This window comes from Arvicanthis niloticus, chromosome 10 (genome assembly GCF_011762505.2).
Source record: "Arvicanthis niloticus isolate mArvNil1 chromosome 10, mArvNil1.pat.X, whole genome shotgun sequence".
NCBI lineage: Eukaryota > Metazoa > Chordata > Mammalia > Rodentia > Muridae > Arvicanthis > Arvicanthis niloticus.
In genome coordinates this window covers 22,870,414-22,883,532 of record NC_047667.1, presented here as the reverse complement: position 1 = coordinate 22,883,532, position 13,119 = coordinate 22,870,414, and the positions used below count along the sequence as shown (strand labels likewise).

General features: G+C 47.3%; 1 protein-coding gene across 3 annotated transcripts in view; it reads left to right on the top strand.

Annotated features, from left to right (window-relative positions):
- Atp2b4 (ATPase plasma membrane Ca2+ transporting 4) overlaps positions 1-13,119 on the top strand; it is a 95,590-nt gene that overhangs the window by 46,106 nt on the left and 36,365 nt on the right. For all 3 annotated transcript variants that reach the window (XM_034513005.2, XM_076941200.1, XM_076941199.1), the window contains one exon: positions 792-1,441. In XM_034513005.2, the coding sequence (XP_034368896.1) occupies positions 1,249-1,441 (193 nt within the window). In that variant the 5' untranslated portion in view covers positions 792-1,248. The remainder of the gene's footprint in view (positions 1-791; positions 1,442-13,119) is intronic.

Genomic DNA, 13,119 nt, shown 5'->3' with positions numbered 1-13,119 from the left:
GTCCCCTTGGTGCTCCCTTACTCTAAGGACAGTGTTGGGGCCTGTTTATGGGCTGAACAGACCGCTCTCTTATCTCTCCTACACTGGAGAAACTTGAACATTCATAGGCTTCAGACTTACTATCTTTCTTCTTCAGAAGTCCACCTGCCCCTTATAGAAAACTGAATCCGCCCTGTGACATAAACTGTTAGCATGTTTCATTCTTTCCTTACCAGGAAAAGCCTCTGGGAGGACTTAGACCTGAGACCAAAATTTAGTGCCAGATAACTGCCATCCGTAGGTTTCCAAATTTTTATACCACTGAAGGCTAAGCGTTCTAAGAGACCTTTTATCAGCCTGTCTTCCTCATTTGTAAACATCTGGGTTGGGAGTAGATGGTGCACAGGGTGCTTCAGGCCCCTCAGGTCTAGATTCCTTTTCCGATTCTTCTCACATCTTACAGGTAAGGCCAGACTAATGTATCCTGTAATCAGTCAGCCCGTGAAGTGGGGGGGAGTGTTAGCGGTTATAACCTTTTATATGCGAGTTTCTTAAGTTAATTTGTGTGCCTTGATTTGGAAGAAGTAAGACCTAAAGATGATGTTTCTGAAATAAATTCTCTACATTACCAACCAGCAGGCCTACCCAGGGCTTCCCATGAGTCTGGACACTCAGCTTAGGCCTTGGTTCTCAGTTCCGTTCAGACACCAACTGTCATTTAAACCCTTCTGCTGGAGAGTACCTTGCAGATCCTGGATCCTCATGGCTGTTCTAATTGTTTCTTTTTGTCTTTTTTTGCATCTCTATTCCAGAGGCCTAGCCATCATCGTTATCCAGAGAGCCCTCCTCTTTCTCCTGACGTCGGCCTACCATCGCAATTGCTGGTTGTTGTTAAGGTTGCCTCCATGGTAACATGCTTATCCTGTTTGCACGTCTATATGGACAAGTAGTCTAAACTAGGAACCTACCTACTCTGGACAACCATTTCCATCCAGAGGACACCAATCATCGTGACACCACGTCCGTCTTCTAAGTTCCCCCAACCTCTTCCTCCTCTCACGAGTAGACTTAATACAGAAGAAAGGATCTAGGCCTGGTGTTGCTACTCTGAAACTTATTGCACAAGATATTGTCAAATTATCCCCTAACTGGGCTCCCAGAGAAGAAAGAAGTGGGAAGAAACGGGGAAGAGAAGGCAAGAGACACTGATCAGTTAGAGGGGAAACTCTGCATCTTCTCTGGTTGAGTCTGGTAACCGAAGAAGGCAAAATGACGAATCCATCAGGACATCACTTGCCAGCCAACTCAGTGGCTGAGAGCTATGAAGGGGAGTTTGGCTGCACCTTAATGGACCTGAGGAAGCTCATGGAGCTTCGTGCAGCTGATGCAGTGACCCAGATCAGTGCCCACTATGGAGGTGTACAGGAAATCTGCGCTAGACTGAAAACCTCACCTATAGAAGGTAAAAGCCATTTCAAGGGTTGGGGATTAGAGGACAGTGGCTAAGATTTTGAAATATTATTGTCTAGCTTCTAGGGAAAGTACGTTTCTAGAGACCCAATAAGTTGTTTTTTGTCTGGTGGGAAGAGCACAGTCTTCTAAAGCAGAGATGGCCATTGAAGGGAGGACATGAAGAGCTTTTTCCCCCTGCCATTTTTAGGAACTATGAGTCTCTGAATCATACTCTCCTATTTATGTATCAGTCCATAGTACAGAGGGTACTTCTTTGTGATGTAGATGCACTTATCAGTATAATCTATTTCCTCATTCTATCAGATTTTGATTACAGAAGAGCTAGCTCAAGATGGACATCTTCCTCACACTGGTCTTAAAGTTCAGTGCATGAGAAAAGACTACAGGAAGTAATATTTCAGCCATCTGAGTACCTTATTGTACACAGAAATGGGTTGGCATGTCATAAGCATGTCTTTGGATAAATTGCTATTTTCTGTCCTGGGGTTACTGATTTTTTTTTTTTTTTTTAAAAACCCTGTCTGATAGAAATTTTTCCCCAACATGTAGAGACCAAATTCAGGGCTTTGTACAAGCCTGTTGTTTTACCACCACTAAACTGTTGCCTCAGCCGTCTTTTTTGCTTTTTAATTTAAGACAAATTCTCACTATGTTACCCAGACCGGACTTGAAATCACTCTGTAATGTAGTCAGGCTTTCAGGTCATGATTCTCCTACCTCAGTCTCCCACATAGATAGCATTACAGGCCAGGTATATATCTTACAAGCTTTGAGTTCAGGTATTTGAAATAATGTTTATATCTAGCCCATAAAGTTACTGGAATTAAGTAGTATGGTGCATATGTACACATGTGTGTTTGCATGTGCATGTTGAAACTGATAATAGGTGTTGAATAAATTAAATATAGGCCATATGCCTGGAGATTTTGCTAGGGTGTGAGTGCCCATGAGTTTCAAAGAAACATAGTCTCTAATGTGGCTAAGGTATGTGTGACTGCAGCTGCCGTCCGTTCCCCGTGCTCCCTGTCATCTCAGAGGCCTGATTTTAGCATGATAGGGCTTATTTGCTTTCAGTCAGCTCCCTGGACCTTCTGGCTTGTGTCTAATACTACCTTTTGGATACTGTCCACTTCCTGCTAGCCGAAGTTTTGTTGTTGTTGCTTTTGGTTGGCTGGTTGTTTTGTTATTTATTTATTGAAATAAGGTTTCATTCACTCCATAGCCCAGGCTGGTCTCATACTCAAACGAATCATCCTGCCTCAGCCTCCCACACACTAGAACTTATAGGTATGTGCTGCCACACCCACCATCCCCACCACTACCACCACCGTGATTGTTTCCCTGGGACAGTCTCACTCTTCCAACAAGGCTGACCTGGAATCTGGGATCCTCCTGCTTTAGCTTTTCTAAGTCCCAGGATTATAGGCATGCACCACCACGCGTGTCCCCTAAGTGACTTTCTCAGTAATGTTTACAGTGGATAGGCTGTAAGGAAAGTCTGTACCTTCTTGTGCTTTCCTGAGACAATACATGTGTTTACCGACCTACATCAGAACTGAAGCTGGATCTTTCTGTCTTCCTTCCATTATTGTTCTGGTCAGGTGTTTCTTTGACAAAGTGGAACTTGAGGATCCAGTAAGCTAAAACCTGGGGGCTTCTCAGAACAGGATCCAGACTTTCCTCCCGTCTCTCTAACCCTTTCATATAGCTATGACAATTTACCCTCTCTAAAAAGCCAGCCTGTTACCAGAAGACCATTCGAAGATGCCTCTCAGCCTCATATGATTTTGTCACCCGTGGGAGGCTCCTGTAGATTAAAAGTGGGAATAAATATACAAGAGTGAGTCTGGATTCTAATCGTGAAATAAGTTTGAGTAAATTGGGGAGCGCGTGCTTGAAGCCCTTCTCACTCAGGAGCTGAGAGGAGACTCTCGTGAGCATGGACCTTTGAAGCTAGCCTGTCTAGGGAGGGGAGTGGTAGTTGTAAGGAAAATAGAGTGTCCTTTATTTTATTTTTGCTTGGATTGACAGCATGCTTGCTCTAGATAGAACTCTTTAAATTATTGCCAATAAGGAGCCTTAAAGGAGCTTGAGATTTTTTTGACACTAACATGATTTTGTTAGCTTCTGTTTATACAATTCTAGAGGCAGATATGACTTGGTTTTTAATTAATTGTCTTACTTTTTATGGATTAACTTTGTTGTTTGACTAGCATTTAATTTCAATATTCTCTGTCTAGGCTAAAGGGTTTTAATTACCTGCCTGAGGTCTTTGTACCAGGTAGAAAGTGTTGGAGCAGTTTCTATTTTCTGGCTTACAGCCTATCAATGTTCTGTTGTCTATTTTGTACAGAATTACAGAGGACTTAAAAATGGGGTTTGTTTGCCTTGTGTGTATGTGCCTGAATGAGTTTATGTGCATCATGAATGCTGGTGCCTGAAGATACCAGAAGTTGGTGTCACGGATCCCCCGAAACTAACGTTCCATGCAGTTGTGAGTTGACATGTGGGTACTGGGAACTGAACCCAGATCCTCTGCAAGAGCAGTAAGTGCTTTTAAATGCTCAGCTATCTTTCCAGCCCCAGTTTTGCATTTTGATGACTGATAAGTCATGGGAATGGGCTCAGTGTGCATGCTGATACTGTTCATTGCATTAATGTGTTAGCGTGTAGTTTCTCCTCCATCGAGAGTAGGGTAGAATAAAGAGGACCTGGGAGTGGGGACCTCGTTGTCTTCAGCATTTGACTGTGACTCTCCACAAGGATTAGAGAGTGACCAGAAAAGAGGAGGGACATTTAGAGAAATGAGAAGGAGCCACAGGCTCCAGTCTACATTTGTTTGTTTGTCTGACCATATGTGTGTCAGCGCATTGTTTGCATGTTATGTCTATGCTCCATGTGCAAGCCTGTTGACTGTGGAATTCAAATAGAACATCAGATCCCCTGGAGTTGGAGTTACAGATGGTTGTGAGTCATCACCGTGTGGGTGCTGGGAACCAAACCCAGGTCCCTTGGAAAGGATCCAGTGTAGCCATCACTCCACCCCTAAGTTCTCAGTCTTTATGGCTGTATATAAACAAAAGCTAAGATGCAGGGCTGGGAGCTAGTGGGACTCTTTGTCAACTCGGGCTTATCATTTAGCACCGATAGAACTTTTTTCATTTTCTTGCTTCTTTCCCAGTTCTAATTCCCTTCTAAAAAAAAAAAAAACAAGTTTACAATACCATGTTATCAATTATATCTAATAATGGGCATCGTTACAACATTTTCATACATGTGTACAATGCATTTTAATCACATCTGTCATCACCTTCTCTGGTCCCCACCTCCCTCCCCTATCACCTCGTCTTCCCAGCTCATCCCCCGTCTACTCTCATGTTGTCAAGTCTTCTTCCTCCTCTTCTTCTCCTAATGACCCATTGGATTGCATTAGAGTTGTTACATAAACAGGAATGACAGGTCATTTACAGGAGCATGGGTACCTTATCAGTGGGTACCCACCCTGGGGGGAAAGGTCTCTGACCCCTCCCACCTCCTGAAATCATTAGCTGCCTATAGACCCTCAGGGAGAGTTGGGCCTCATAAGCTGTTCTCCCATCTCAATTTTTCTCGTCCTCTTCTGCTTGACAGCACGTCATTGTGTAACCCAGCCTAGCTTCAGATTTCCAACCCCAATACCCCCACACCCCCTTTTGTTTTCTCATCTTCTCTCTCTGCCCTGTTTCCAGAAATCTCTCCAAGTCCCACAGCACAGAACAGCTCAGGTGACAGAGCTAGAAGAGAGCCCTTATCCTCTGAGCTTGCCCCCACCCCATCTCAGAGTCTCGTGAGGAGGGAACTTGTGTTGAGTCTGGGGTAGGGTTCCCCTTGCCTCGAGGACAGCATAAGGAAGCGTGTTCTCAGTCTCCCTATTCCCTGGTGTGGAGGGAGGATGCTGGGTAAGAGACTCTTTGTGACTAGATAAAAGTTTGTTTTCTTTTTCCCACATAGGAGCCTTCCATATGCCCCCTCTGTCATACTACCCTAGTTAGGGAAACATTGCTTTCTGGGGAGCAGGTAGATTGGCAAGTGGGGGGAACTTTTGGGCACAGAGAAGAGAGGTCAGAAAAGGGAGCTTTAAATAAACTGTAAATCACTGACACAAGGCTTCTTTCAGATGGCTAGAAACAGTTTCTGTTGCATTTGGATGTAGATAAATGCTGGTTGGATTTTTCCATCTTATGTTCCATCTCCAGCCTCCACGTTGCCCCCCCCCCACACACACACACACACGCGCAGGATGACAGCACAGCAACTAAGGTTACCTGATACGCCTTCCAGCGACACGCAACAACTAGTACCTACTCTGTAGATGACTTCACATTGGTGACCATGAGAGTAGGCACTGTCCCTCCTCTCACAGAGTTTACAGGCCAATAGAAGTTACACAGAAATGAAAAATAATTCTAAAATATTGCCACTGTGCTGTACGAGGGAAAGAACAGTGTTGAGGGACATAGAGCACAGGAGCTAAGATGAAGAACTGATGGAGACAAAAGGGGCTTGGGAGCTTGAGTTAGACCCCACCCTGTGTGTCATCCAAGACTTGCCCAGGGGTACTCCAGCTTGGCCATGCTGTGTGGTGACTGCACCCCTTCCAGAATGCTCCTAGTTTACAAAGCAAGCATCTTTGTCTTCCCCAACTACTAAGTAACTGTTGGATTTTAGAAGATGAGATTCTTCCAGGGAATAGCCAGAGGGAGAAGAATCTGTCTGAAGACAGACCAAATTATGATTTAGGGTTCACTAATTTCAAAATTTAGATCGACAGCTCCTGTCACCCTAAGACCTCTGCAGTTCTCCTGTGTTCCTGTCTCGGCATACTACCTAGAAGTGGCCATCTTCCCGTTATCTGGAACTTATTGGGATTGGGCTTTTCCTCCGAAGGGCAGACTAAAATAAATCAAAATCCCCCTTCCACCACCATCCTGGGAAAAGTGCTGGGGATCAAACTGGAGGTCTGCCAAGGCTAGACAAGCGCTGGTCCCTAAGCTCTAACCTCAGACCTGAAACTTCTAATAGCGTTATCAGTCTGGACAAAAATTGATACACACTCAGTAAATGTTCATTTGTGGCACATCTGAATTGTTGTTAGTTCTTCAAACACTAAAACTATTTATATAACAAGATACGCCCACCTAGAAATGGGCAAGGTAAAGTAGAAAGTTCTAGTATGGGCTGGAGAGATGGCTCAGTGGTTGAGAGCACTGTCTGCTCTTCCAGAGGTCATGAGTTCAATTCCCAGCAACCACATGAGGGCTCACAACCATCTGTAATGAGATCTGATGCCCTCTTCTGATGTGTCAGTGACAGGATGCTCATATATATTAAATAAATAAATCTTTAAAAAAAAAAGTTCTAGTACTTTCTCCCTGCTCTCTTGCTCTCCCAACAGGTGGAAGCAAGACCACACACACACACACACACACACACACACATACACACACACACTTAGATACCACCCTTCCAGGGAAGGTTAGTGTAGGGAGGTACAGAGCTAGGTGAGTGAATACAGATGGACTAGGGGTGGTGGGAAGACAGGTGCCTGGCTATTTTGGTTTTCTTTCTTCTCTAATATTCATAATCCACTCTGGAATATCAGTTTGACAGAGCTCATGAGTCTGAAAGGTGCAACATTTAATCCTGGCCTATGCCCTTAGCCTTCTCCTTGGACTCTTGCCCCACCTCTCCTAGGGCTGCCAAGTTCCTTCCTAGCAACTTCTCTGGGCCTGGCTGTAGAGATTAGTGTGATCCACTGAACCACCACACCTCCGGTAAATCTGCTAGTTCTCACTTAAGGTCTCACGCTGGAGTATCTTGGAGGGGGGGGGGGAGGGACACGTGTGCACAGCCTGATTCAAACAGCTGGAAAGGGGCTGGCCGGCCTGGGGGTGAGCAGTGTAGGCCAGGCCAGCGGCTTCATTAGAGGAATCTTGATGCTCACTGGGGGAGTGAGAATGGTTCCTGCTAACATTTGGGGGTAGAGGATGGGAGGAATGGGGAAAACAGGAGGGTGAATCTGGTGTAAGTGCCTTCCCCCACCCCAACAGGGAAGGCCTCTAACACCCTGGAATTTTTCTGTCTGGTTTATGCTTAGAGCTGAATTAGGTAGGGCCAGGAGAGAGCTATCCAGATCCAGCCCCGCACTCTGCCTACCCTTAGCCGCCAGCCCCTCCTCACTCAGAGCTGAGCATAATATACTAGGCAGGGTTAAAGATCTTGATTGAGAGCATAGCAAGAACTTCCTGGGCTGAGAACGGTCCCTCCTTTATCCTCTCCCCCACCCCACACCCCTGGCATGGAACCTTTGTTCTGGGGGCCTCGGCAGCTCAGAAGCAACTCTGCCAAGCACTACAGTGTGTTCTTGAGTTTGCTTTGCCTTTTTTTTTTTTTTTTTTTGTCTATTTAGTGTTTGAATAGCCGCCTCCTATTCCTTCTACCTCTGAATTATACTCTAGCATCTAGTTTGAGGTGAGTGCAGTATTGGTTTGTTTGTTTGTTTGCCTTCTATTCAAAGTGATCCTCCTGCCTCAACCTCTCAAATGCTGGAATGATAGGCATGTTCCATTCCTGGCTCCTACTTTGAATTTTTTCCAGTTAGTTAGTTAGTTAGTTAGTTAGTTAGTTATGGTGTATTTTATGTGTATGAGGTTTTACCAGCACAAATGTGTGTGCGCTGTGTTTGTGCCCAGTACCAGCCAGAGGAGATCAGAAGAGGCCATGAGACCCCCTGGAACTGAAGTTAGAGTTGGCTATGAGCCACCTTGTATGCACTGGGAACTGAACCCAGGTTCTCGGCAAGAGCAACAAGTGCTCTTAACCACTGAGCTATCTCACCAGCCCCTTCCTTTTCTCCTTTTGAGACAAGGTCTCACACAGGCTAGGCTGGCCTCAAACTTGCTATGTAGCTAAGGATGGCTTTGAACTTCTGGTCCTCGTGTCTACACTTCGAGAGTGCTAGGATTACAATATTGTACTGCCTCATCTTGTTTTATATGGTGCTGGGGGTCCAGCCCAGAGCTTTGTACACATCAGTCAAGTCCCCTTCCAACTGAGCTATGTTCCCAGCTCCTCCTCTGTTGACTTTTAACCCGTTGTGTTGCCTTGAGCCTTCAGCAGGAGGGAAAGAAAATTGGTGTTCCCTCACTGGCTGAGGCAGCCAGTCGCATCTACCCTTAAGAGTGGGGTTTTCACTGTTTTTATTTAGCTCAAAGGTGTGAGCCCTGGGACTATGACACTGGTTAAAGAGGAGCACGTGCATGCAGTGCAGGAAGGTGGCAAAGCAGAGGGGTAAAGCGGGTGAAGGCTCTGGGGAATCTTTCTCTTCCCTGTGTTAGAGCTGGGATGGAGTAGGCTGGGGTGAGGGCGGGGGCATGATGAAGACGGCCCTGCAAGCTGTTCTGCAGAGAACATTGTTGTCTAGTTCAGTGTCCTCTTACTTTGACCTTGAGTCTGTCCCTCCATCTCAAGGCTGGGAGTCCAGGACAGCATGTCCCCTGGTTGTACCTGTGTGGAACAGGAGGCATCAGAACAGGAAGGGTGTTCTATACTGCTTGAAAGCACAGCATTTGGCCAGGAGCAGGAGCTAGCTCCATCCACAGACCCTCTAATCTTAAGCTACCCCTCCCCTTAGAAGCCTTAGAAGTGTTTTAAGTAGGACTTGAAGCTACATTTTTATCTTAGAGATGAGGACTGAGAAAGGAGCCAGGTCACCTGTAAGCCAGGCATCTCTCTACTAAGGAGCTACGTATCCAGATCTTGAAATGTCTTATTCTCATGCATCAAAAGAAATGACTGCCTTTAGTCAACCTCAAGAAACGTCTCCCTTGCACTGTCTGTGTGGGAAAGGCTTTTCATCCACCTCCTCTGGCAAGGTATCATAATTCAGACATCTGGGAAGTCCCTCATGACCTAGATCCACCCTTTCTGAGGCTGAGCCTACTCTGATAAACAGTGCTTCTACCCACACCATCTTTGGTGTGAACCGGAGGCTGGCCAGGTCCTCTCCTGTTGGAGCCACACCACACCACAGCAGACTCCTCCCGGCCTGGGTCCTGCACAGGCTTACAGCAGACACCCATGGGTACTGCTCCTGCCTCTGGCCTGCCCAGCCTGAGCAGGCACCCTGCAACTCCCAGCATGGGTGTGGGCAGTGACTTCACGGACTCACATTCTCTTTGCCTTTCCCAACGTATGTGCTCAGCCTGGTTCTAAGGGCTAGGAGCTCTCTCCACTTGGGTGGGGCTGTCTCTCTCATGTTCTCTATGAAAAATTTGTCCCCGTGAATTTCTCGGGAAACTCCTTTTTCTGTGTTTTCTGAACAGTCTTCTTGCCAAGTCCTCTTCCCCTCTCCAGGAGGCTGTGTAAGTATTTGAGAAGCCACTGTGGAGTTCAGGGCCCAAAACATTTTTCTGGGCTGGACAAGTCTTTGTGTGAAATTAAAGCCACTGAGATCAGGGCTGGGAAGCCTCTCCAGGGTGGAAAGAATGAAGTGGAAAGCCCAAAATTGGGAATTGGCAGGGCTCCCAGCCCCGCATGGCTTTCCTGTGCAACACCACATGTCAGAGAGGATTCCCAAGGCTACTCGGCTGACATCCAGGGCCCGCCCTGCCCTCCTACGGAGCGCTCTGGGAACTTGGGCAGCCACTTGACTTCTTAAGGAAGCTTTTGTACAGTCTGTATGGCTGAAGGTGGGGCTGATAGATGAATGGCAAATAGCTAATGGGTGCGGGGCAGGCGAAATGGCTCAGTGAGGAAGGGTGCCTGTTGCCAAATCTGATGATCTGAGTTTGATCCCCCAGATGCGTACGTAGTGAAAGAAGAGAACAAGAACAAACTTACACACATGGTGTGTGTGTTTGTGTGTGTGTGTGTGTGTGTGTGTGTGTGTGATAGAAAAGGGCAAGAGGGAGCAAGCATGTTCCTTTGAGGGAACATCTAAGTGAAGGCAAGTCCCACCTTTTATATTATCTAGAATGTACTTTCTTTCATTTGCTTGAGTCCAGAAAAGGTCATAGGAGCCCTTTAGTGAGCACAGGCTTAGTGAGCACAGGCTTCAGAGAATGGACTCTGATAAGCCTGGAGCACCACCATTCCTGAGGACAGGAAAAAGGCAGGGACCAACCTCTCCAGCTGTAGCCCATAGAGGCAGCCCTGGCTTGCTCAGAGGTACAGAGGTGACTGTGTAAACCCTCTGGCATAAGAAATAAGATGACCATCTGCCTGGAAGTCCCAGCAAACCAGGGTAACTTGGTCACACTAGAATGGAGCCTCCGTTGAGCCCTACCGTTCTCGTGTCCCAGGAGCCTTCGGGTAGAGCTTGGCATCAAGCTGCCTCCTGTGGGTGATACAGACCCTGCCCCTGCTAATGCAAGGAGCCCACCACCTCTTCGAGCCTCAGTTGTCTTGCGAGTCAAATTGGGTTCATAATGACTTCCTCCACTGGCTACGGATGCTTGAATGAGAAGCAACGTGTGCCTGCTGTAGTGCCTGCCACTCAGCCATCACTTGAACACTGGCAGCTTTGTGCATTACTCATCCACTGGGTTCATTCAACAGGCTTGAGTGTGTGCCTTGTGCCAGGTACTGCTATAGGCCTTAAGAACAAAGACAAGCACCCTGCTCTGGAAGAAGCTGGGGAGAGCAATGGATGACCTTAGAGGGAAACTGTAGAACATACTGGAGAATGGTGAGCGCCACGACTGAGGACCTTAGCCTTGCTGAGATGGGGGACAGAGACCTGAAAGGTGGGAAGGGCAGCCCTGGAAGAGGCTCTGCTAAGGAAGCGGGTGGTACAGCAGCAGCAGCATGTGCAGAAACAGAAGTAGGGGGTAAGGGGTACGTTCCGAGAGTAAAGGAAGCTAGGTATGCTGAGCCAGAACGCTATGAAGACTGGGAAATGGGAAGAGATCAATGCTGGAGATTCCTAGGTAGCCTTAGAGGCCATCAAAGGTCGTGGTGCCCAGCTTCACTCCAAGTAAAAGCCACATAGGGTTTTAAGTAAATGAGTAATGTATGTACTGCCTTACATCTTTAAAAAGATGTTTGTGAAGGGAGGGAGGGGAGGGAGGGAGAAGTGGAAGATTATTGAGAGCCTGCCCTGTACACTGAGATAGGTTGCTCAGGCAGACTCACCTTGGGGAGAGTGTTAATAGGCTATCAGGGTCCCTTAAATTGAGATTTAGTAGCTTTTTTTGTTTTTTAGAGATGGGGTTCTATAACACAGGCTGACCTGGAGCTCACTATGTGGTCCAGGCTGACCTTGTACTTTCGGCCATCCTCCTGCTTTAGTTTCTTTTAAGTGCTGGGGAAACAGGCTGAGTCACCACCAGGCTGGGGGTGTGGGGGGGGTCTTTACTGTCTGACATCCCAGCCACCCTCACAATGCTCTCCCAGCCCTTACCAAAAGGGGGGAAGGGCATTTCCTCCCAGTGTGTTGTGGATCCGACATCTTTACAAAACAAAATACCTGTACTTCTGTTCCCCTCAAACCGATCTGTCCATCCAGAGCTGCAATCCCAAGCACAGCCCTGCCCTTTCTGGTCCCCTAGGGCAAAGAACCAGCAAGTCCTGCCTCCTGGCCACCCTGCCCCTGCTTGCCTGGGCATCCAGATGTCCTGTCCAGAACACTCCTCTCCCAGTCCCTCCCCTGCCTTTCTGACTGGGAACCTGACTTCCTAGGGCAGGGCAGGCAGAGGAGCCTGAGGACTGTCTAGAAAGAAGCATAACTAGCCTTTTAGAGCTTTGAACCAGCCTTGCTCCCTGGTGGAGCCCTACTGGCTGCTGAGCTGGAGTGAGGGACTTAATGCTGGGTTATAGGGCCATGGATTACAGTCTCAGGCACCATGTCCCCAAACAGTTCCCTGTCCCTTGCCTCCTAATGAGTGAAAATGGCCTCCATGGCCTCCAGTCCCTCACTTCACAATATAATACTAATCAAGCCATGCTGCCGGACTTCACCTCGGGCCTGTTTCAGACTCCTCCCTCTCAGAACCAGAAGGTTCTCCACTCCGGCTGCTGCTGGTTTATTTTGTGAGTCCCTGGGAGTGGAAGCCACCTCCCAGGCTGCAGGCCATATATTCCCTGGGAACTTGCTTGCCCATTTTCATGGATCTTTTTCCGACTTGTTCAGTGGAAAAGAGAATGTTTGCCCTCACACTGAGCCTATTCTGTTCCTCGGGTTGGGAGGCCTCCACGTTGAGTGAGTGTGGAGTCTCTGACATCCTGGCCTCCACTTTGTCCTTGCTTCTTCCCGGCACACACATTTCCTTGCTTTGTGTGAAGCTCAGTGGAGTATCCCCAGCCTCTGATTCTGAGTCCTTGACTGTTGACCTGTTTTCAAGACAAAGATTGCCCCACCCTACCTGTTGGGGAACCCATTAACCAGGCAGCCAACAGTATCCAGTGCCAAAGCCAAAGCAAAAAACAAAACAAAACAAAACCCCTTAATTTGTTGCAAACATGTAAACAACTTAATGAAGCCAACTGGGGTTGACTGCTAGGCAGGGTTTCTCCCATTCCCTCTTATTCCTGTAGGGTCCAGAAGAGGGACCAAAATTCTAAGGAAGCTACTGAGTATAATTCTGCCTCCTCATCCCCCATGCCGGGAGAGAGAGAGACGTTAGGAGT